Raw genomic sequence first — 24778 nt, forward strand, 5'->3', positions numbered from 1 at the left:
CTAAGGATATTATGATTGGAAATGATATTAAAGCTATGGTCAGTCAAGTTAATACAAACCAGGCACAAGAGAGGATTGATCCTAAGGTTGTGCCTATGGAGGGTTTCTCCAAAAGTTTGTCTTTGGAAAGTAGCTGTTTGGCCAAATGGTCCCCTGCTCTCAGTAAGAAGTGGGGCTCAACAGACCATCCGGGGCGGAGGCGGCATTTTTACGGGGCGTGGATTTGAAAGCTGGAAATAGACTCTTAAGGGATGAGACGAGCCCTTTCCCCGCCCTCCATGAAAACAGTCCACACTCTTGTTCTTGCAGGATTTTATTACTGCAGCAAAACAGGGTACAAAAGAACAGCCCCGTCGAAACCCGCTTCTCACCATGTCCCTTTGTACCAGCCACCACCACACAGACATCTCTGCGCCTCACCCCCACACTCTCCCTTTCGCCCCAGTGACTGCTTTCGTTCTGAGCTCCAGAGACCAAACTAATCTCCCCCTAACGACCAGAGCAAGAGGGGCGGATGTTTTGAACAGAAACAGAGGGAGCAGGGGACGTGGAAGGAGAGAAGCAGCCAGGCAACAGAATGGCAGTTCCATAGGGCGGCTCACTTTAAACCAGCATTTAAACAGCCCGACTGCTGCCCTGGAAGAGGGAACAGCAAGCCAGCTCCTGGGTTCAGCCTCCCACGGCGTGCGTCTGAGGGGAAAAGTCTGAAAACACATAAAATAGCAACGCTGGGCTCTGCGCACAGCTGGGACTATAAACGAGACTAAAACCTTAAGTGCTGTCATCTGCAGAAAGCTTAACGCAATGTGGCTCAAAGGAGCCTGCAGCGAGTCTCTCATTACGACAGAGAATAAATCCCCTTTACAAATCTTGCCGGCGCCCGGACAGAGTATTATTTAAAAAGGAGCATTTTAAGAGCCTCAGCTAGGGTTTGCTACCTGGTAGAATCGGGCGAAACGAGCTACATCTGGACTGGAGCCATTGTTTAAGAGCTGCCCCAGCAACTGGTGGTGGGTAAACAAGCAGCAAGAGGTGAAATGGGACGAGGTGTCCCGCAAAGCACAGCTGTAGAGAGAGGGGTTATCTGTCCCACTGCCCCGCCTACAGAAAGCCAGCAGCTGGGGATTTTCAGGTCCACTCTTCCATGCCAATCCAGCCACCCCGCGCAGGGGCGCGCTGCCCGGGCAGATCAACAGCAGCCCCCCGCCCCCTGAGCACTTTCAGGAATTCCAGGCGGGATTCTCCCAGAGCGTGGGGTGATGGTAAGTGATTCCAGAAGGAAGAGCAAGATTTTCTAAGCCCCCCGCTCTAGATTTCACTGTTCTGAGGCTAACTGAGGGTTAAGAGGCTGAAGTTCTCTGCAGTCAGCAAGGAAAAACCAGCAGCGGTCTGCCTCGACTCCTGAATTCCAGGTCTTTGGGACACTGTGCCAAAGAGACTGGCTAACAAAGTCCTTTCCTCCAATTTGACGGAGGCTCAAATTCAGGCTGACCAGGGAACAGCAACGTTTTTGCTACAGTTACAGTCTGTGGGCTCAAGGAGGGGAAAAGGCTGGAGCAGAACTGGGTTTGGATACAGCACTAAGCAGAGGAAATAATCCACTCCCTTAGTGGCTGTGGAGTCTGAGGGAGCGTTCCCAGGTGAGCGAGATCAACATTGGCCTAACGCTAGGGTGGCAGCTGTGTCATTCCCAGCCCCAGGTCCCCTAAGCATCTTCTCCACACGTCCTGCTCTCAGCCAAAGCCACCGGCTAACGCTGGAAGGCAGCTCCAGGCTGGGTTGCCCCCAGCGACAGAGCAGGAACTCAGTAGCTGCTTCTCCAGCCCACCCTCACTGGCTGCGAGGAGATGGTGCTCTTCCCTAATCCCATCCCCATGGTAACCGTCACCACATTTGATCTTTCCACCTATGATGTCCTGCAGACAAGGCAATTAAGGCCTCAGAAGCGACTCATTCCCCTCATTTAAGGGACAGCTAATTGACATGTCTGATGGTGCACAGGCAGGAGCACTTGTAAGAGCCTGACTAGGTGACAGGAACCTAGACCCATCCCGGGCATTTTTATAATTCACCAATCTAGGGGACCGAGCCTGTGTTTTTATAGGTAAACGCCTCAAGCTAAAGTCATCCCTGCTGTGACTGCAATGAATACTGTGGGGTTATGGCAGGGCTGCACTCCACGCCTCCTCTAGAGGACCAGATTGCAAAGCGGGCCCTTTGTTGGGACAGTTCCTGGGTGATTGATGGGGAAGGGGAAGGAGGCAGGCTGGCCGCCTCTCTGGGGTGAAAGGGCAGAGGAGGAGATGCCAAGCTAGACAGTCGCCATCCCAGCTGTTCTTAAACAAACCAAACCAGAGAGATTGAAAGAAACAGAGACCCAATAATTTATTGGCAGAGCTGAAAGGGGGCATTTGCAAACCAATGGGTCATCTCTCCTGGCCGCAGAGATTCATTAATACTGGTATCCCTCAGCACAAGAGCATGGGACTCACAATATCCTCTGCACAGGGTATGGAAAGAGGAAAGAAAGTGCTGAAGGAGGCACTGGGAGGGCACCCTGCTAACTGAAAAGTCGGCCTCCCGCCCTGCCATTGGAAAAAAGAGTTTTGTGTGACAAGGTCAGCCTCTTATTAGTCACCGACGCAGAAGGGCTTTGAATGAAATCCTTCCTCCGGGGTTGAGTGCAAAAGGGTGGTGCGATCACTCCAGCCTGCGCGGCCCTCCAGAAATGGCAGGGCACGGATGGAGACCTCTCAGCGGGTTCACACCGAGAGAGGAATTTACCGTCAGCCTTGTTCTCACAATGTGATTTTGGTGTTTCGAAAGCTTGAATTATCCCTGGAAGAGAGGGGGAGAGAAAGAAAGGTTTAATACATCGGTAAGTACATAGCCCCAGATACAGACACAGAGCCTGACTGGTCCCACCCCACTGAGGGCAACAAGCAACAACCCACCTGATTCAAGTTCACCTCCCAAATCCCCCTAGTTAACTGCTAAACATCCACACGCTACCCAAACAGCGTCTCTGCTTTATTCCAGGCTGCTACCGATCACTAGCGTACTTCGATGGAACATGAGAAGATCCTGGTTTCATCCTTATCCGTTCGGGATTGCGAGTAACGGGTGTGTCTGACCTGGCACAACCTGCCTGGCAGATTTCAGGACTGGACTAAGTTGGCTCATCGCAGGGTCTCTTTCCCATACATCTATTCTGCTCTCAAACGAGGCACAAGTCATTTTGTTTAGCATCTGTGCTCTTGGCTCTCCTGCCTTTAGCCCCTCCCCCAGGGGTCTCTTTGTAAAGGGACTGGCAAGAAACTTAGGCACCAAACGTGCCCTACCGTAAAAATCCCGTAAGAGTTCAAACACAGAGGGGCCGATCCCGCAGCCCATACTTATGGGACTAGCATCACTCCCGTTGCTGCAGAATCAGCCCCTTGTCTGTCTGTGCCCGGGGCACATGACCTGGTCATTGATAACGTGAACTGTCGTGTTAGCCTCTGCGTTGGTGCTTTCTGATAGCCTTCCCGCAGCGGCAACACAGGAGACTACTAGAGCAGGGCTGACAGTGATGGACATCACAATTTCAGGTTTCTAGAGGGGCTTTTCAGACAGGAGTGAAGTTCGATGGAAGGGAGGGACCCGTTGAGAAGGCAGGTTCTGTGACTGCATGGCAACGGGCAGAGTTCCCACAACAGTAGCAGGGCACGGGGGCATTGAGAATAGACCTTTGGGGCACCCGAAACAAGCGGCACCAAAGCAGTGCACTGAGACACCCTAGCATGCATCGCAGCAGGCCAGCAGAGCTCCCAGGAAGCCCGGGTGGGGAATGCGGGCAGCCCAAAGGTGGGGAGGTATACTGTAGAACTGTGAAATGTTTCTTCAACCTCTGAGCTGCTAAGGAGCCATGTGGTGGCTGTGACATGGTGCATGCTGGGATAGCCCAGTGGGGCAGGCTGGTGTGGCTATGGGCAACCCGAAAGTAGTCAATGGAAAGGGGATTGCATGCTGAATGCCTCCTGCTATTTGGGGCATTAAGTACGTTTCCCTGCTATTAGTTAGAGACATGCTCGGAGGTCACCGCCAGAGAACGAGTGGCAACCATTCTACTCCTGAGCGCAGCAATGGCAGAATCGGGCTGCGTGGCCATTTGGGAACGCGGATCGAAACTCTTCTCAAATCCAGAGTTAATTTACCACTGCGCAATGTCCCAGGCTGCCCCCTAGCCCATGGCAAAGCATCTACCTCGAAAGCAGATTTCGGTGGGACTCTTCTCGCTGGGTCAGTTCTTGCTCGGTGGGGGTTTTGGTGGAGTATTGCCATTCCACTTTCTTTCCACATCCCCCACTACTATATGGTCCCTATCGTGTTTCTCTGTGGACTACGCTAGCTTTGTTCTTGCCACTACTCTCCTCTGGCCACGGTAGGCAACTCAATGCAATTAAGAAAGTTAAATCAACATTCCCCACATAGTCAAACGCACTTGGCACATTGACTGTCTTCTAAAGCTGGTACTTCACAACCTGTGCTGGCAGCTTTTTATTCTGGAAGGGCGTTTGAATGTCTTCTAATAATAAAACGTTACTAAGTGCTTATGTAGCACTTCACAAGCAGCCTCTCATTACCCCTCCCCAACAGTCAATCCTGCGAGGTAGGGAAGAAAGAGCGCTCTTCATTTTTGCCCAAGGCCACACGGTTTCTCCCAGCAATGTTTGTCCAAGGTCACAGAGCGAGATGGTGGCAGCATCGGGATTACCAACGAACTCTGGAAGCCCGTCTGAGTTGCAGCTGTCACATGTGCGGCTTTGTGGGATTGAGGAGCTTGCAACGCCTCCCCTTTGGGCACGTTAGTGTGCACCCACTGGGATACGCTGCAAAATCCAGCTCGGCTACAGAATCATGAGAACAGAAGACGCCTCTAGTCACTAGGCAGCACTCTGCCCCTTAACAGTAAGGCACCTGCAATCCCGTAAGTGGCCCAGGGTGGGAAAATGATCTTGGCCATAAGATGGACACCCGTACCTAGCTATTTTCTCTACACAAGGTTGCCATTAACAGAGGGGCTGTGGGCACTCTCATCTTGTTAGCCACAGCGTGTACTATTTTAAAATATAGTACCTACTGCGCATCCTTCATTGGCAAGCCTTTATTGACAGTCTATTCTGCCCCGGCCCTCCGTCAAGAGCAAGGACTTGTCTGCCAAGCTGGAGACGCCATGATCAATGTGCATTACATGTACACTCTTAGTTTCTGACTACAACTCCACTTCCTAACAGCCAATTCTAGACAATACAAACAAGCCAAAGCCATATCTCTCAGCCTGCTCGGCACCGGGACACAGCTGCCTTGCAAACAGGGGATGCATTAGCTAAATGGCTGACAGCATCCCGGCTGCAAATGCCAAGTGAGCAGTTTTTCCTAGGGTGAGATTATTAGTGCCTTTTGATTCAGAGGTTAGTTTGGACTTTGGCAAGTCAGCCAATAGCGATGGGACTGACGCCAGGTCATGAGGTATTCAGGTCCGCTGTGGAGCGTTGTCCCCATGTGAAGGCAGGCGCGGCTGAGAGGTATGCCATAAAGTCATGTAAGAAGAAAGATGAGGCCCTACCCTGGGTGTGACAGAGAGAGGGGGAGCGTTCGATCAGCGACCACTGCTGTTCACCAGGCCATGAAACTCCTCCCAGGCCCTGGTAAGCCAGAGGGGGGAAAAAAAAAACAAACAGCACTTCAGATCAAAGGGTTCTTAACTTTTACCGAGCGCAGAGACATTCAGTGGCGTTTGAAAGGCCATTCTGAGAGCAAGGCAATGTTCTCACCAGGGCTCAGAGGACAGGCCCATCCTTAAAACACAGCCAGACATCTGCCAGCATGAGGTAGCTTTAAAGTTCTGCACAGACATGAAGCTTTCTGATTGGCTGCCGGTGACATCATAGCACGTTAATACCCACCAGATACAAGGTGGGACCCTCGACCTGTTTTTAAACTAGAATTGCCATTTCCTATTCCTCATAAAATAACCCAGGGTTGTGTATTTCTGGCGGATCATCATGTTCCTTGACTGGTTAAATTCACCCAGTCTGGCCTTTCTCCAGCACATACCAGGGCTTGCTGTAACCCCCCAGAAATACAATGCTTTTCATGCCGTACGGCTTAGTTACGAGACCGTTCTCTGACCAGGCTGCAAATTCCTATTGTTATTAGAGACAGAGCCTCATTTCCTATCATAAGCCTGCACGGTTAACGACACCCACGCTAAAAGACGACAGCTATTTGCAATGAAAATGTTTTCAGATAAGTTACAGGGAGAGGCTTCTCGTTCCATTCCCTGGCGGAGAATCTGTTATGGACAGAGTTAGCAGACTGAAAAATGACTGTCTGTTTTACAGAGACAGCGTCCTGAAGGGTCTCCCAGGGAAAAGATGCTGAGGTGAACATGAGCATAACTATTATCCGAGATCAGACACATCAAGGAGCTCTGTTTCTCCGTGCCCCTGAATACTGAGCGTATTGCTACAATACCTGCCATTTCACTCAATGCATGGGGGCATAGGGAGGTTAGAGACAACCCGTTTCAGTTGTAAAATCCGATTCTGTTCCAGGATTCTGCCTCTAGTGCTAATTTTCAGACCGAAAGCCGCACATTTACCAGCGACCTAAGAGTTCCCTTATTCTGCAGTGGATTGATGACAGTTCAATCCTTCCTCCCCGACAAGAGTACAGATCACACAGAGTGTTCTGTGTTATCACCGGACCCTGGGAGTCTCCCAATGCATTTATATGATCTGTGACTAAAAGTCAGGCTGTAAGCTCCTGGGGGCATTAACAGTGTCGTCTAGTGCTAGCACCCATCAGGTCTTCAGCAATAAAATCTTTAGGCTGCATTTTCAACTGCTCTTGCCTGGTGAAAGCACTGCCCAAAGCCCTGGCCAGGGCGTACCAGCCAGGGTTCATCCCAGATATTTTTCTGGCTGTGTTTGATAGCTGCATACCCTGCCATGAGATTTCCTCCCCCATTTCTAGTCAGTTTCTCTTGGGGAACTGGTCCAATACAAGCAATTTTCTCCAGCACACCTTACCTCTTGGAGTTTGTGACATTGATCGCTCCTAAAAAAAAGCATCCCCCCTTTCTGAAAGTGGATCGATCCCTCCTCTGACAACAACCGCGGCAGTGGTGAAAAGTCAACAGTCCTTGAGGCTAAGGTCCTCGCATGGTGGGAGTAGCAAGATCCCCCCATCAATGAACCTCAGGCCTGGCACGCAGTGACCACAGTTCTGGGGAAAAGGGGAACTCAGCCTCCGTGGCCCATTCAGCCGGTGCCCTCTTTGGAGGCTGCTGAGGGTGTCCTTTTCGGTACATCTACACTGCGGTAACAAACCCTCAGCACCAGGTCAGCTAGCTCGGCTGTGGGGCTAAAAACAGCAGTGCGGGCGTTTGGGCCCAGGCTGGAGCCTGGGTACTGGGACCCTCCCCCCTCAAGGGGTCTCAGAGCCCGGGCTCCAGCCCAAGCATCTACACTGCAATTTTATAGCCCCGCAGTCTGAGCCCTGCGAGCCTAGATCCACTGACCTGGGCCAGCCCCGGGTTTTTCATTGCAGTGTGGACATGCCTTAGTTCTAGTTGTGACAGGAGTTAATGAAGGAGGCTGTTGTCTAGAGCTGACTTGTTTTCTAGCTGTTCTCTTCTCCCCTCACCATCGTCTCCGAGAACTCCCTTTGTTCGGATGGGTGGGTGAGTGACTGACGTGGTTCCCTGGGATGACACTACTGGAGAGAAAGACACCACTGCCTGATGTTAAATGAGCACAACTGGAGTCTGACCTTTGATCCGAAGCCTCACAAACAAAGGCGATGTGCGGGTCAGCGCTGCCGAACGTATCACAGCAGCCAGCGCCGTCTGGATGGGGCAGCACATTAACTGTTTCTGTGACACCTAGCGGGGGGGAGTCCAGGTGCGACTTTCAGTCCAAAACCAAAAGCGAACGGGGCCTCCCTGTGGCCATTTCCACCCAAATTCACAGCTCCATTTGGACAGGCATGGCAGCTGCTGCTCAGGGGGCCCCTGTGCTAAGGGATCATCGCAGGGAAGACAGCAGCATGAAAAGAGACGTGTAAGTTACAACAGAGGGAAAAAGCCTACTCCCCGCCCCGAGGGGGCCGCATTCCCAAGAATCTCCTCGGCTCCTGAAATCTTCCCTCCTCACGTATGCCCAGGGAGCACCTTCCTTCAGGACTATGCAGCCTGGGGAGCTTTCAGAGACGGGACCACTGAGAACACTGCCTGGGCTGAGCGTGGCCCCAGGATCTGCGGAATCCACAAATGTTCATCTGAATTAGAGCGTAGTTATCAAAAAGGTGACAAAAATGGGCCCTTCTGACACAGCATATCGGCTTGGTGGGCGCTCCCCGGCTCCGCTCCTCCATCTGAAAGCTGCCTACAACCCCCGTCTACCCGTCAGCCTTCCTTCGCACCTCCCAGCCTGGATATTTCCGCCCCACAAGCCTCTCTCCCGACTGCCCCCTTCTCCTGCCATCACTCCAATGTGCTTGGGGACACGTTCCTTACCCCGGTGAACCTAGCGCCCGCCGTCCCCTTCAAATCAGCAAATTCTAAGATACCTTGACAACAGCATCCATGCCGCACTGTTACCTCCCGAGTCCTGCTCACAGCTTTATAGTGAAGCTCTTCAGGCCAAGGATTTGAAGTGATAAAACGCCACGCCTATTATAGCGCTGTTAGCATTAAAGAGATCTGCTGCCTTTACTGATCAACCCACCTCTCTAGTTTTGTTCACCCCGACACCCTCCTGCAGCCGGGGCAGAGGGCGCTGCCATCTAGTTTGTGTTGTGCATCGTCAAGGTTGCCCGCTGAATTCTGCTTGCAGAATCTTTATGGCCTACGGCAGGGCCAGAGGCAGACAGTGCCATGGTGTCGGGATATTTTTATTTATAGGCATTTTATGCCCCTCACCATGGTATCCGAGCAGCACACAAACATTAAATGAATTTATCCTTAACAGTTGGGATTACCACCATTTTACAGGTGGCGAACTGGAAGCACTTGAAATTAAGTGACATGCTCAAGGTCACCCAGGAAGTTTGTAGCAGAGCTGGGGACAGATCCCACATCTTCTAAGAAGGATTCTTGCTCTTGTAAACTAGTCAGACCAGAATTTGATTTTTCAGATCTCAGGTGACATTTACAGCCCTGGCAACCAGGGACGAAGCAAACTTTTGAAGTGAACGTGTTTGAGCTGGGTTCGCTGAGAAGAAATATGGAATAGCTCCATTTTAGTCACTTTTCTGGAGACAACGACAACGCACCAAAAGAAGGGAACCTTTCAGAATTGCCCGCACCCCTGAAGTGCGCTGTGATGCTACAGAACGGACCCTAGAGGCATTACCACCATTTCAAAACCCAGCGTTAAGAAAGTGATCTTTAAACTTGCAGAATCTACTGGCTGGAATTGGAGGATGGAGGGATAACTGCACTGAGCCGTTGCTGCAGACTCAAGAGAAAAGGAAGCGATCTTCAGACCTGGACCGTCGCTGCTCTCCACTGTTCTAGTCCTAGGCCCGATGGACTAAGCACAGAGCAATGCATACATTGGACACGTGACCAGACAAAGGCATGTGTCAGTCAAGTGAGGATTTCTATGAGTTCCCTTCCACAGACCATCCACAAAAGCATCTGCATAATGGTAGGGAACAGGGCTAGAAATTAGAGGCCCTGGGGGCAGGTCACTTTGGGGGCAGGTCACATTCAGCGCAGTGTAAGGAGACAATTGTAGGAGTGGCTGCAGCGTTCAGCAATTTCATTTCCCAGCGTGTTCTCGAGACATTGTGAGCAGATGGAAATGGGCATCCCAGTGGGTCAAATGAGCTGTAGAATTAGCTGTGCTCTGATGTGGCGGCAAAGGAGCCGCCCCCCACAAACACTAAGCCCACGGACTTGCTGTTTCACTTTCCCTTAGAATCAGTTACCATTAGGATTTCCTGGCCAAACAGCGCTCAGCTCTGTGGGGATTTCACTTTCCAGCAGTCTCCAGTGGATCCGAGATCTCGGTCCCTATGTGTGTGTCCTGGAGAGCTCTGCGTAACCGCTTAATTCATTTCCCTGCACCGCAGAACCCTCCCTCTGTTCCCTTCTGTAGCTGCTCATCGTCTAGCTAACCTCAGACCTTTTATTTTCCCCAAGTGTCTGCCGTGAAACAGACCTGATGCCAGCACTAATAAGATCAGCCATTCTTCCAATTTACTCTAGTAGTCCCATTATTTATCAGTGCTGACTCTGAAGGGAAGGGAGAGTTTTATACCCTGCTCAACTCCCATTGCAGCAACAGCCACCGACAAACACCAGGGGCTTTCTTTTCAGAAAAGCCGACCTGCTTACAGCTCTGACAGGATACTCCAGAGTCACTTTAACTAAACTATTTCCAGCCCAGCTGGCCCCGCAGAAGTCTGCTGTGCTGCCACTCCAGGAATCCGTTCCCCTCTCTCGGGAAACTGACTGCGTGGTGTTGGTGGGAGCAGCCACCCAAACACACAGCAGGAGTTGGAAAGAAGGATGGGGTAGACATGGGGGAAAAAACACATGGGTCCGTGAAGGAACCCCGCTAAAGCAACACACGAATGTCCCACAACTACAGCAGCCGCTTGTCCCCAAATGCACCACTGATCCCAACAAGTTCCAGGTTCACCTGCTACCAGTGGCAATATTCGCAGTGGTTTACAGTCCCTCCCTTGCAAAATGGCACAGCCGGTGGCCAGTCCCTCCCTTGCAAAATGGCACATCCTCCATTCCAACAAGGTAACGGGAAGGGTGCAATGTTCATAGCAAGGAAGAGCCAAGTGAAGGGCGCCACTGTCAATAATCCGCTTTTCTTCCCAGGCTGTGCCAGGCACAGGGTTAATGGGCTGCGGACCACACCTCCCTGGGTGGGGTAAAACACCTGGGGTGACAGAAGCAGTTATGGTTGCAGAGGTAGAACGGAATTTCCCTATACTCTCCCAGCATTAGACGTGGGGTTTTGAAGAACAATAGCTAAAAGGAAAAGCTCTTGGGGAACAGTAAGAGACTCTCTCGCCAACCATTAAAACAAGACAGCTACTGCAATGCCAGATGCATTTCGACAGAGACCACCACTGATGTCTATGGTACTGCAGGTCCCCTGGCCGTACGCAATGCTGCAAGGGACTGGACTAGCTCTTCTAATGCTATGGAAATGAACGGACCCTGCTACTTGCTGGGATTTAGGACGTTGTTCAAAATCATAAGCATGAGAATGAAAGGACACAGGAAAATGGCTCTGAAAGCTCCACTTATCTAGCTAAACACACGTCCAGAGCCCGGGAAGACCGGCGTGCAGAACGACCCCTCTGAATGACTGGGGTACAACAGATACTTTTCTAACCCAACTTGGCAGCATGGGCACTTTCAGCAGCAGAGGGGCTCGTCCCCTCTGAGTGCCTGGAAGAACTGGCGTGTATAAAATAAGTTTAAACGTGTACATTTAATGTCACACAAGTAATATATAAATCCTGCACCACCGGGCCCAGAAACCGCAGCGAGGAGATTTCTGGAGATGTTCATTTGCAATGTGTCACAAGCTACTAAAGGGCAATGCCTGCCACCCACCCACACACACCTTTCCTTTATTTATTTTTGTGAGAAATGACCATCTTCTCCCTAAGCCCACTCCCATTAGGGCTTCCCACCCCACCCCGCCCCCGAGCTGAGATGCCAATCAAACTGTGCACATGAGCCGAGCTCTGGTGGAGAGATGCAGTCCATACAAATAGAACCACGAGAAACCACTTGGAAAGGAGGCCCTGACACTATCTCCAGCAGGGCAGGTCCATTAGGGCCTTTCATAAAACACAGCCACAGCGTGTGAGAATAGAGTGCTGGCTAGAAAGCCCCCCTAGAGTCATAAATCAGATGGTACATGTGCAGCATAAGTGGAGTGCAGTCATGTATTTCGACAGGGCTTGACAGACAGGGAAGGTAACGAGGGTGAGATTTTCTGGAAGAGGACAGCAGGTTTGCAAGAGATTTTTTATTAGCAAAAGGACTCTGCTAATGCAAATCAGGTCAGCCAGATCGAGTCCGACTGCAGCCAGCGCTGTGATACACTAACAGAGTTGTTAATCTGTCAAAGACTGCGCCCAACCCAGAGAGTTTACAACTGCAGCAATTAAACTGGTTGTTAGCAGCAACTACACACTAATGCAAGCGGCATGAAAGCAAGACACAACAGGCCAAATTCTGCTCTCAGTCACACGGCTGTAACCAGAGTCACTTCAGTGACGAATGGTTTGGATTTACACCGGGGAAGTGAGATCAGAATCTGGCCAGTGAAAACAATACTATTAAAGGAAGAGCTGGGACCATGTTGGAAACACACTGCAGCAGACTTGAACTAGCTAACAGCAATCAGTTCTTGTTCTCCCTTGGGTAAGTCAATGAATAGCCGAGCTCTGCTTCAAAGAGGCTGCAAGCACACTTCCTGCCTTCGTAACTGCACCAGAATGAGCAGGAGACAAGCCAATTTAGCCCCTTTTAAGACTCATTCCCAGCTGTAATGTGAGCTAGTCAACATCATGCCCGGTTTAAGTGAATCTGTTCCTCAACCACCTGTTATTCCCAGACACTGGCATCCTGGATTGTATGCCAGCAGAACAAATGCAAGGGATGATATCCAGAGAGAAGGGGCCGTGAGCAAAGGGGCGGAGCCCAGCAGCCTAAGGGCAATGCAATGCATTCCCATTTCCGAGGGCAGCAAAGGGTAGGACTGAGGAAGGAGCACATTCAGTCTCCGGGGAAAGGCCAGGACGACCACACCGGAAGCACCCCTTGGTAAACCCTCTCTCCGTCACCAAGGCAGCCAAGCTGCTTCCAGCCACACTAGCCGGAATGCTGGCTCAGATCAGGACTTTCTGTACAGAGCCATGGAGGAAGGTAGGGAGAAGAGGAGCGAAAGCGACTGAGGAATTTCTCCAGTCCCCTCACCCACAGAGAGCCCCGCAACCTTAGCTTGAAGGCTATGCCGTCTCCGAACAAAGGTCAGACACAACACAGCCAAATGCGGGTCTGCAGGAGCCCTCTGAGATCTCGTCATGAAACAGGCATGACAGAAATGTTGCTCTCCATGTGCAGAAGTTGTGCTTCACAGTGAGGTGGCTCACAGAGCCCAATGAAAGATTCAGTCAATAAAACAAGTCAGATCTTTTAGAAACAGAATAAGGTCAGGAACAGATTTAGGTTAACAAGAAAAATCTCTCCCCCCACCCCCTTCCCCCCCACATACACCAGCAGTCACCTAAGAAAGAGGTTCTCTGGCAAAGAAACGTTCTGACAAAACATTTGGCATTAATACAAAAAATATGTAATTTGACTAGCTGACCCACAGTCTAATTATGCAGCAACTGTGGATTCCATGATGTAGACGCTTGTCCCACTAAGAACTAGGCTGACCTCACCAGTCATTGTGACCACTGCTCCATGGTCTTTAAATTGGACAGATGGCTTGCCAAGACCTGGGAAGTTTTAGACATGAAAACAGGGTTAGACGGGGGGGTGGGGGGGGGGGAAAATCACAAATACTTGGGCCCTTGGTTACAAGCTGGACTAGGAAGCCCTCTACTCCACTGAATTTTTCTCTTTATTAATTTCTTTGTGCGTATGTCAACTCTGAAACGTTCTTAGTCTAACTCATGCAACCTAATTAATGTCTGGTTTATAATAAACTTCAGTGAAAAGGGTTTAATGTTATTTACTTATGACTAGTACCCAAATATGCAGCAACTCTTTGACACTTTGAGAAATAAAAGTCACGCCGAATGGCCTAGCATGGCAAATTACAATGAGCTCGGTTAAAATACAACTGTCCTCTCTACAGACCATGTTAAAAAGCCTCGGTTCCCAAGAGTTGGGACGATTTACTATAAAGATTTAGTATGATTAGAAATCAGTTGTACAGCACTAAGTTTACACAGTGCTTTCCCAAGAACATTTATTAACTTAATGATTCTATAAATCCCAGTTAGCTTTGGTATTTTAGTCTCCAGAATTCCTACTCATTCAAAGGATCGGTTCCCCACCGCAATCTTGTTTCTTAATCGAAAAAGCCCCTTCCTATGATGGGTAGCTCATTGCCAGATGAAGACAAGGACGGGTCACTAAGAAAGAGACCAGGAGTGCAGGCTACAGCAAACCGAGGGATTTACTATTAAGTTCATACATCCCCAACAACAGTATGGCAGTGACAGACTTTTGGCTTTTAGAGGCCACTAATGCGACAGCTGTTTACAGTCTGGTTAGCAGATAACAGCCCCAAAGCATTAGTGTGTGTGACCACTTTTCTCTGCACCTGGGTCCTCGAGAAAACTGCTCCAACACACATGCAACAGGCAGCACTCCCTCCCCCTGCCCCTGCACGTACTTGATGCTGTCAGTGTGCGTTTTGTATTCCATGATGGTGTTCGGAGGTAGGTTAAGCACTCGGCGTAACGTGTCGCGTATCCGAGCTGTTGTGGCCTGGTCGCTAGCGGTCTTGTTCCATATGGAGATAATATCCTCCTACAGAATAACAACGAGGGGGGGTAAGCAGATGGAAGTTTGTGCGCTCCAGCCAGAACACATGCTTGACAGTCCGCAGGGCAGTTTACATCGAACTGGACAAAGATGACCGCCCCGCAGATTCCACCCCTCAAGTCAGCACGCATGCCCAACATGGTCCGAATGGCAGCTTACCTGGAATCGGACAGAGACAACTGCCCCACAGATTTCTTCCCCCACCATAAACTGTTCTCCCAACATCGCCAGAATGAGATTCTCCCAGCAGCGGGATGCTAAGCCCTTGCGCAGACGGATAATCCACTTGCCACCATTTTTGTTGGCATCGTCCTGGGAAGAGGGGTGAGACATGGATTCATTTTCTCCCAGCTATTTTGCTGCTAAAACAACAAGCTCACAAATGAGCAAATACCAATCACATGGGACCAAGAGGGACAGAACGAAGGAATGTTCAAGCTCAAGCACGGTCATGTTTAGTGACGAAGGAGGCATGACAAGGGTATTCTGAATGCCAGGCAACATTTGAGACAATGACTCTCCCCAGAGATTCTGCAGATCTTCCCTCTATTCACTGTGTACTTGGGCTCTGGTTGACTCTAAAATGAGGACAAATTGACACATCATATCATGATCCAGTGGTCTGCACATGGAACTAGGGGATAGGAACTCCTGACTTCTACTCCCATCTCTAACACTGATTCCCCCGCTAGAATTAGGCAAGTCACCCCCAATCTGTGATTCAGCTTTCCCAGCTGTAAAATGGGGAGAATACCTAATTACATCACAGGGATGTTAAAGGAACTTATGTTTGTAAAGTGCTACTTAAAGGCAGAGGAAGAACTACAGAGAATAGGTTATTTCTGCAAGTTACCAGAGAGAACTGTTAAAAATACAGGCTCCCTCACTCAGACTATCCAGTACTGGAGTGAGTCACAGTAAGATGGGAGATGTTACAGTCCTAGTCCTGATAACTGTTGGTGCTATCACAGATACAGGCTGAAGATTTCAGTGCAGAAAGTCGCAAGAACAGCTACATGTAAAGAGGACAAACAAAATCAGCATAAACCCCAGGAACGTGGCAAATTACCGACAGGAGGCAAATTGCCTTCGGAGCAAATGTTCAGGACTGGGAGAACAGAACATCCCCTTCAGAAATGAGCTGTCTGGGATTCAGAATTTAGGAGGTTTTCAGGGCCAGCCCGAACAGTGGTTGGAGTGGAGGGATTGGGCCTTGTAGTTGAAGGTTAGAGTCAGTTTTCTTTCAGGTTGAGTGCACCTCAGTTCAGTGAACTGTTTAATTTCCGTTTGTCAGCTGAGCAGCTCAATCTCCCACCACAGTAAATAACCATGAACATTACGATTGAGGCTTCGGATAGCCGGGTAGATGGCAGGGTAGGGTCAGGTAATGGATTAGCATCGCACGGAGGCGGGGCAGGGAGTGGCATTTTATACATGGCCATACAAGGACGGTGGATTAGGATTAATTTAAAAAGGAGAAAAAGCACAAGGAAATTACTGGGGGAGAAAAGGGTCGTAGTGAGCTCCAAGTTACTCCCCTCTCAATGCACGAACCAAGTGGGTATCCGAAATTAAAAGAACCATTTTAAGATGGATCAGAAGAGATGCTTTTTAAAAGTTTAAATACTGACACATGGAACCTTCTGCTGCAGCATCTTACCAAAGCTTCTAGGTTACGGAGAGTCCAAAAAGGACAGACATTTATATTAGAATAGTATTTGTAGCAACACGGGCTATAAATCCCCAAGCTTCAGGGCGTATACTAATTGCCAACTGGGGTCAGGAATCATTTCTTCAAGGCAGAGTAGCGCAGTGTGTTTCTTCATAGCAAGGCATAAAATTCTCAGACTGCAATTGGTACTGGTCACTGTTAGGGACAGGTGGGAAATTGGTCTGGTGTGGCAACTTCCATGCAGATCTACTGTCTGACTACCACACAGAAACAAGCTGAACTCCAAGAGAAAGAAGAAGACAGGAAATCAGATCCAAGCCTCCCAGCCCACCCCCAGATTCTTTATCACGATTCTGTTTGTTCTCAGTGCCTGAGCTTTCACACACTTACACACAAGGAGAGAAGTTGGTCTCCTACATTCAGGCTGCAGAACAAGGTGCATTTGTCACAAAAACAGCACACAGTAACTTAGCCAAGTTCCCTTGGGCCACAGCTTCTGGAATCTGCCATCTTGGATTGGAGACAGCAGATCACCAGAGGCAATTTTTCTTAGTCTCGGGGAGAGCACCACCTCTCATTGCTCCTGAATGCCCCTCCTCTGCAGACAGGGCAAGTGCCTCATTAGTTGTGTCAGTAGCTGCTATGTGAGAGGAGACAGGGCTCTGCAGGAGGACAAACGTAACTGCAGCTGGAACGTCAGCCTGGCTTGACATTTAATGCTAGGAGACCAATCACTGCAGAAAACGCTCTGCCAGAAAAGACCCGCTAACAATCCAAGGCAGACACCCGAGCGCCAACTCACCTCCCACATGGGTTTGATTCCCTCTTTGAAGAGATGGAAGTCGCTATGGCCTGTCAGGTCCCCAGGACGTACCATGTGACTGTAAAACCTCCAGAACTGCTCCACCTGTAACGCCACATGCACCAGGCAGTCAGAGACAAGTCATCCAACACTTTACAAGGGGGCTTCACAATGTCAGGACCCAGGCCTTCGGGAGCAGATGTACAACCTTCACGCCTGGCTTGAGTCTCTCTCCCTCCAGCCAGGCAGCTCTGTGCTGCTTCCCTGTCAGACGGCACATGAGGACAGTAGCCTTCAGGACATTTAGAAACAGAGCGGTGGCATTGACAGGGCTTGTGCAGGTGTTTCTGGGAGTGGTTACGGCTGTGTGACTGGCACACAGTCCAATGATTAGCGTCTGGCCTGTGGTGAGCACAGATCAGCACTTACACCAAATAATTCAGGAAAGTGTCTGTGTAATGAAGGTCCCTCTGGAGGACAACGACAAGAGATACACAAGTCCCACCCAAGCACCTCAATTTGCAGCCAGTGGTGAAAAGCATCACAGCACCGGGGTAAGCTACTGATCATTCTCTCCACGCTACACAGAGCCTCATTAGCACTTCATACCCTTCCTCTCTACAACAGTGGGAACTCCTGGAATTACTCCCCACAGGAGCCCTCAACCAAGGAATGGTTTGGGTTTTACCATAGTGTTTGCAGGACAATACACATATTCTGGTGCTGGTTTGGAATCTTAAACCACCTTCTAAAGTGCGTATTCATACGGCTGCCTCGTCACCTCTAAGATTAACCATCACTGTACATTTCAACCCCTTTGAGCACTGGTTTCTGCTGCAGCACTCTCTGAATTGACTTGCAGTGTCCCAGGCAGCAGTGAATTAGGGTTCTTTTTTATTAAATGCGTAAAGTTCTTCATGACACTTATAACTTTCCTAAATGCCTTATTCTGGTCCTTTGAGCTGTTTTGGATGACAGAGGGTTTTCTCCTTAAATAAAGCACGTAGGACCAGATTCTGCAACCAGTGGCTTCAATAGTAAAGCTTCCCAACTTGGCTCAATGGCGCAGGATAAGGCCCAGCTAGAAGATAAGGATGGATTTGTTTTCATACAAAAAGCCATCATTTGCATTTTAAAGGATTCTGTCCCATAATGAGCTAATTAAAAGTTCTGGTAGGGCTGCCAAAAGAGTTGAAGAAGAGCAATGCCACAAAGACTAGGAGGAAACCTGATGGTATGGCCACCAATTTAAGCCCAGGAATTATACTCAAAACTTCTGTACTTATCTTTCAGGGGGGAAAAATCCCTTTCAAGAGCTGAATTCATTGTGGTTCCAAGAAATGAGGGGGGAAAAATCTTGTTGAATATAGTCGGTCATTAAAATACAGTGTGTAGACATTAGATTCCCCAAACTGTATGATATGCCCTCTAGTGGCAAATTTTGTATTTGCAAATGCCTAGTGATTTTTAGCCAAAACTACACGAGGCTTGCGCTTAAAATGATGCTTTCCCCTAAACCTATTCTCCCTCCCCCTTGAAACCTAGCATCAGAAAACTGTTACCCGCCTGTCAACAAATCTTTTTCTTAAGCTAATATCGCCTATCTCACATGAAAGTGGGGCATTTCCAGTCTACAATGGTGAATCAATAAGTTTCTCCTTGCTCTTTATTGTAGCTAAAGCAAAAGATTCACAGGTTCTTAGTTCCTTTAATAAAAAAAAAAATTCAGTGTGGAGGGGAAAGTATTTTGGTTTTTTAAACTGAAGTGGTTTGACAGCTACCGCCAATCTCACCACATCAAAACAGTCATGCTGGTCCCTCACTATTTGGACCTGTTTCCTTTCTCCACAGCTGGGAGAGCAGATAAGCAAATTTCACTTGTTGAAGTAAGAGAAACTGATGAGTCTCAGGGGTCAACCCATGACCAACCTTCTCCCCATTCCTGCCCTCATGTGTGTGGAATGATGAGAGCCAGATGTCTGGACAGGCACATGTGACACCTCAGTGCATTAAACATGTATAGACTAATAGACGGTTATTTCAACAACCCGCCTCCAAAGCTGTGTGACAGGGATAGGATATTTTAACATTTCAAATGGTCCAGTAGAGAGTTCAGAAGTGGACAGGATTAACACACTGAAAGGGAACCTGGGAAAATTCATGGAGCAACAAGTTTACTTATCTTGTTCCCTCTGCGGTCCTGATCATCCTGAAGAGTGTTCCTGAAACTATTCACAAGTGAAGACAGTGGCTAGGTCTGAGTTTAGGGTTACTTGCCTGGATGGTAACATTGTATTTCTGTTTCTGCAAGATTTGGCAGTGATTTCTATATGCTTCCCCCGTCTCTTGGCTTTATAATAGTATTTCAGAGGGCCAGTGCCATCAGCCTCGATTTTCAGTCCTCAACTCCATGGAGAGAGGAGGAACCACCCCGTCAACTGATACAAGCCCATCAGCTATTTACATGCGGAAAGCAGACAAATGTCTGCTCCAAGTATATTATTCATGAGGGGGATGCATGTAGATGGGAATCTACAACATTATTGCCAGAAGCAGTGGACAGAAAAGCTTTTGGTTTATGCTTCACACATCAGTTAAGCCATTCGATACTTCTAAATATAGGAAAAAATCACTTCCTCTCTTACTCACCTGCCAAGTCCTGAGCCTGACTCTACTGCCAGACATAAAGGAGAACGGAAACGCTTCTTACTTGCCATTACTTACAAGCTCAGGGACTTCTCTTTCCACTGCTACTATTAGCGAAGGCACCAATCCCTAGAACAGGACAGACAGTGCTGCTTCCTGGTCTCTTTTAGGGCTGTCGTCTGTTGTAAGCGAATCAGAATCTGAGCCTCAAAGGAACCGCTCTCCTTTACGTCTGGTGGTAGGTATATTAAGATGGTACACGCATGCAGACACATAGCCACAGAGAAAAGCTACGCGGAGAAGCTGCATCGGATTGTCAGTAAAGTGGAACAATGGGAATGTACTCACTGAGGCGAAGGTGCCAATCTGTTTGATGTTCTGTTCATAGCTCTGAGAGCTGGTGGGTCTCCCCGGTGTTCGTCTGGAGTACCAGAAAGTATAATTATACTGCAGGGGGTGCTCGGCCGGCCCTGGGACAACAGCCTGGGGACCAGAGAAGCTCATTTATTCTCCCGTATTCCTCTCAAGAGGAAATTGAACAAGGTACATTCACAACATTAGCTGCCCACACGTTGCTGCCATCACAATGAACAGTTTAGCCTCATTTTCCTAGAAAAATCTCATCTCACTTTAATAGCTTGACACAGCCCATTAGTTTGGCAGCAATTGACTATAATTCACATAGGAGATTAGAAATCCATAGCGCATTTGGTCCCCAAGCTGGTAGGCCTGGGCGTGCTAAAGAGGCTACACAGCTCAATAGGAGCCCCTCCTGCCAATTTAGAAGCAACATTAAACTCTGCGTAAATTCCCTTTAGTCCTTGGCAGCAAAGAAATGCAGACTGCTTCAAAAGCACAAAGCTGATCTGGTAAAGGGATGGGAAGCTCCCCCCCTCCCCAAGGCTTTCCGAAAATCTGTTTGGGGAAAGAGTCCAGCTTTGCTTTCCGGCGCCATATGGAGCACAGTTTGCTAGGCAAAGATCTCTGGCGGCACTAGCAGAGAGGATATTCAAGCTTGGCTCAGGTACCCACAACCCAACAGATTACGTGGCTCCCCATCACGGTGCTAACACAGCACTAAGCCAGGACAGTATTCCTGGATATACTCCTTACACTGGACCAGACTGACCGCGTGCACATACCAGTATTTCACACCCAATATTATCCCTGGATGATGGCAGTGGGGTGTTAAGAACTCACCTTCCTCTTGGTGCTACTCTGGGATTTGTCACGATCATTTTTTTCCTTCTCACCATCTTTCTGTGTGCTGTTCTCTTCGTTCTGGTCATGGTCCCCACTGTCGTCATCTTTCAAACTGGCAAAGGCAAGGGAAAACGAATGAGCTTTGCATCTCATGGCTAAGGTGCTATCCTACAAAAATGAGACTTGTATTACTTGACCTCTCCCCGAGACACAAACTGCTGGCACAACAGAGCCGATGCTGGAAGTCTACTGACAACAGATTCTTACAGGGAGAACCCCATGAGAAAGCTTATGTGCCCTACCCCTGTCACAGACCACTTGGCCAACAGGAACCCCAAGCTCAAGCCCATCGACTCTTAAAAAACAGATTAACTTTTAGGACAACTCCAGGTTTTCTTCCTAGATTGAGATCTGTTTGAAAGATCATTAAATAGGGAACTACCATCAAAGATGTTTATAGCACACCCATCACTACGGGACCTATGCACCAACTAATACTGACAACCATCAACTAGGGAAGGGGAAAGAGGCTGAGTCCCTAAAGGTATGTCTACACCAGAAGTGATACATGGCACAGCCGCAGCTACACTGCTGTAGCACAGATACTTACGTCAGCAACGGAAGAGGCTTTTCCAATTGCTGTAGTAAATCCACTCAAGAAGCAGTAGCAAGGTCAACAGAAGAATTCTTCTGTCAACCCAGCAATGTCTACACTGGAGGTCAGGTCGGCTTAACTACATCTCTCAGTGAGGTGAATTTTTCACACACATCACCCCGAGCATCACAGTGAGGTTGTCCTACGCTTTAGGTATAGACCAGGCCTAAGGAGAGTTAGTGAGTTGAACCCCAGTGAGCATCTTGCACCAAACAGGTCTCCCAGTGCCATAGGAGCTGACTCTGTGGATGCTCTGGGGCTGGAGCACTCACAGGGAAAAAAATAGTGGGTGCTCAGAACCCAGCAGCGGCCCCACCGATCAGCTCCTCTCCCTTCCCTCCCGCCCCGCCTCCCGCCCACTGTTCAGCATCATTCAGGAGGCGCTGGGGAGGGCAGAACGGGATGCGTGTGGGACCTTGGGAGGAAAGGGCAGAACAGGGTGCGTGTGGGATCTGGGGGGGGGGGGAAAGAACAGAACAGGGTGCGTGTGGGACCTTGGGGGGGGAGGGCAGAACGGGGTGCGTGTGGGGCCTTGGGGGGGGAGGGGGAGGGTGGAGTGAGGGCAGGGCCTGGGGCAGAGCCGGGGTCGAGCACCCCGCGGAGAAATGACAAAGTCGGTGTCTGAGCTCCCTGCTCGCCGCTCACCGCGACAGGCCAGAGGCCATGCTGGGAAAGCAGGAGCGAGCCGCTGACCGGACATCACTGCCAGAGCCGGGGCACACGGCTCCCGTCTGGAGCTGGCTGCTGGCCCTGATCCCCGAGGGCGGTTACACCACCAGCCATTGGAGGCTTGACACGGATGCAAAGCGGCTCACGTGGGCCGACTCCATGTGCGGGCCTGGCACCGGCACCGGCTGGGGGCTCCCCCCGCGGTGGGGGGGGGGGCAGAGCCGCCAGACCCGGCCCTGCGCGCGGGGCGGGGGGGAAGGTTGTGTCACTCAGAGCCCCCGAGCCGCCTGCTCCCGGCCCGGCCCGGCGGTGCTGTCGTGGCCCAGGGGCGGCCGGGAAGCGAGTGGGGCAAAGGGGAGGGAGCCGAGCCAGGCCCGGCGCTGCCGCCGATCGAGTCCCCCTCCCTCACCCCGGCGCGTCCCGGTGACTCATCGCGACTCGCCGCTGCCCAGGCCGGGCCCAGGGCTCCCCGAGAGCGGGGCGGGGGGCTGCAGCGCCCGGCCCCGAGCCCGGGTCAGCGGGGCCCCGCCGGGGGGGGGAAGAGCCGCCTCAGACTCACGCGTCAAATTTGTTGTTCATCCTCGCTCGCCGCCTCCACCCGTCTCTCCGGTGACTTCCGCTCCGCGCCAATCACCCTTCCGCCACTTCCGGGAGCGGCGGAACTCCACCGCGCTAACGCAGGTTTCCGCCCGGCGCAATGAACGCGCGCGCCGTCCTCGCGAGACCAGGGCGGGCGCCACACCCAGGGGGCGGGGGTAGCCAGGCCTCCATCTTGAGTGTGGCGGAGGTCAGCAGGCGCGGCCGGGCCCATTCCCGGGTTTGAAGGGCTCCTGCCCCGCAGGGTTCCCCGGGCTCGGCTGCCCGCCCCGGGCGTTGGGACGAGCCCCAGACAGGGGGGGTCACAGCGCTGATCCGCCCCGGCCAGTACCTGCCTCGCGACCTCCTACGTCCATGGCCAGCACCCAACCCCCCTCCCCCCCACACCAGCACCTGCCCCCCATCCCCGTGGCCAGCACCCAACCCCCCCCCACTTGGGCCTCTGATCCCCCCCCCGACCAGCACCTGCCCCCCACCCCTGGGCCTGCCACACACCCCCGTGGCCAACACCGGACCCCCCCCCCCCACACACACACACACACAAACCTTGGGCCTCTCGTCCCCCCCGACCAGCACCTGCCCCCCACCCCCTGGGCCTACCCCACACACCCGTGGCTAGGATCCGTCCCACTTTAGCCAGTGGAAATGCTGGAGCCTCCACCCACTTCCTCACCCCTCTGTCCGGCCGTGATAGGGAGCAGCAGGACTTTTCCCAATCTGGAGCGGGCGAGGGGCCCCGGTGGGGTCAGTTCATGTCACATTAGCTCTAGGGGTGCCTGGGGACATCATTTGGTGCCCCCTTCATGGAGCCGGGAAGCCGGGCGTGGTTCTCCATCACCCCAACTCCTGCCCATTGTGCGGCGTCAGGGGCCCTGTTTATGTCCTTATTTTGAACTTTTCATCCTCACTCCTGTTCCCTCCCCCTGGAACTGTTGTCTTCTGGGCCCTGTGGCCCATGGGCAGCGGGTATCATAGGCTGGGGGAGGCTGTGCCTCCCAGAACAGCCTGGCATGGCCCCGCCCATGCTCCACCCCCAGACCCCTCCTGCCGTTCCCCCTTGGCCCAGGCTGGCTGAGGCTTGGCGCACTGGCCTGCCGCCGGGATTCAGGGCGGCTGGCGCTGGAGCCAGGGTCGCCCTGCCTGCCCTGTGCTTAGGGCGCTGGAACCGTGCCACCTGGCTCTGCGGTGCTCCGGGCCTGGAGGCGCTCAGGGGCTGGGGGTGCTGGGACCTCACCACCCACCCAGCGCTTCGGGGCTGGGGGCGCTCGGGCGGCCCGGGGCCACGGTGGGGGCGTTCTGGACTCCTGCCAGGGGCTCCCAATAGCTGGTTCACCAGCCGCCCATGCTGTGGCCCCTCCTGAAATTGAGAGGTTGGGTCATTTATTGTAGCTGTGTACTTAGGCCCACTGTCCCAAGATGCAAATAGACCTGGTACCGGGCTGCAGTAATGGCCCCAGGCCATTGGACTGGTGCAGCTGCACCTGGGTCAGACGCTGTGTCTGTAAACGAGGTTGGTCACTGTGACGGTGTACGGAGCAAAAGGGGAAGTGATCCCAGAAAGAGAAGAAGCAGAAAAGAATCAGCCTTGGACCTGTTGTTTTTACCGAGGGAGAATTAGTCTCGCCAGCCTTGCTGTCTACCATCTTGATTTGCTGAGGGTTGGTACTTACTAGCATGTCTTCTGTAGCACCAATCACCCAAGAGTGTTTCACAAGTGTCTGTGTTATATCCTCTATCTGAATTAATGAACCAATGTCTGGTGAAGGGCTCTGCTGTTTCTCCACCAACTTTGATGTGGACTGTGTTTTGAAAGTCAGCACCTGCAGCTGTACCATATGGAATACAGACATCCTATCTACCCAAGGTACTCGTCCTAGTATGTGAGAGCCTCAGTCTATAAGGCAGGACAATGACTTGCCCAAGGTCACACAGCAAGCGTGA

At 51.1% G+C, this 24778-nt stretch overlaps 1 protein-coding gene across 6 annotated transcripts; it reads right to left on the minus strand.

Moving 5' to 3' along the window:
• Positions 1-300: 300 nt before the first annotated feature.
• EIF4E2 (eukaryotic translation initiation factor 4E family member 2) lies at positions 301-22953 on the minus strand. Of its 6 annotated transcripts, XM_005292563.4 has the most exons (8): positions 22800-22952; positions 20914-21028; positions 20062-20196; positions 17068-17172; positions 14753-14905; positions 14442-14578; positions 5609-5687; positions 301-2838 (listed from the first exon to the last, which is right to left on the minus strand). In XM_005292563.4, the coding sequence occupies exons 1-7, from the start codon at positions 22817-22819 to the stop codon at positions 5642-5644; spliced, it is 711 nt and encodes a 236-aa protein (XP_005292620.1). In that variant the 5' UTR covers positions 22820-22952; the 3' UTR covers positions 301-2838; positions 5609-5641. The 6 variants fall into 6 exon arrangements, with proteins under 6 accessions (XP_005292620.1, XP_042699865.1, XP_005292622.1 ...); XM_042843931.2 differs by lacking the exon at positions 17068-17172 and having other exon boundaries at positions 22800-22953; XM_005292565.4 differs by lacking the exon at positions 5609-5687.
• Between the last annotated feature and the right edge of the window lie 1825 nt (positions 22954-24778).

Source organism: Chrysemys picta, chromosome 9, assembly GCF_011386835.1.
Source record: "Chrysemys picta bellii isolate R12L10 chromosome 9, ASM1138683v2, whole genome shotgun sequence".
In the NCBI taxonomy this organism is placed as follows: Eukaryota; Metazoa; Chordata; order Testudines; family Emydidae; genus Chrysemys; species Chrysemys picta.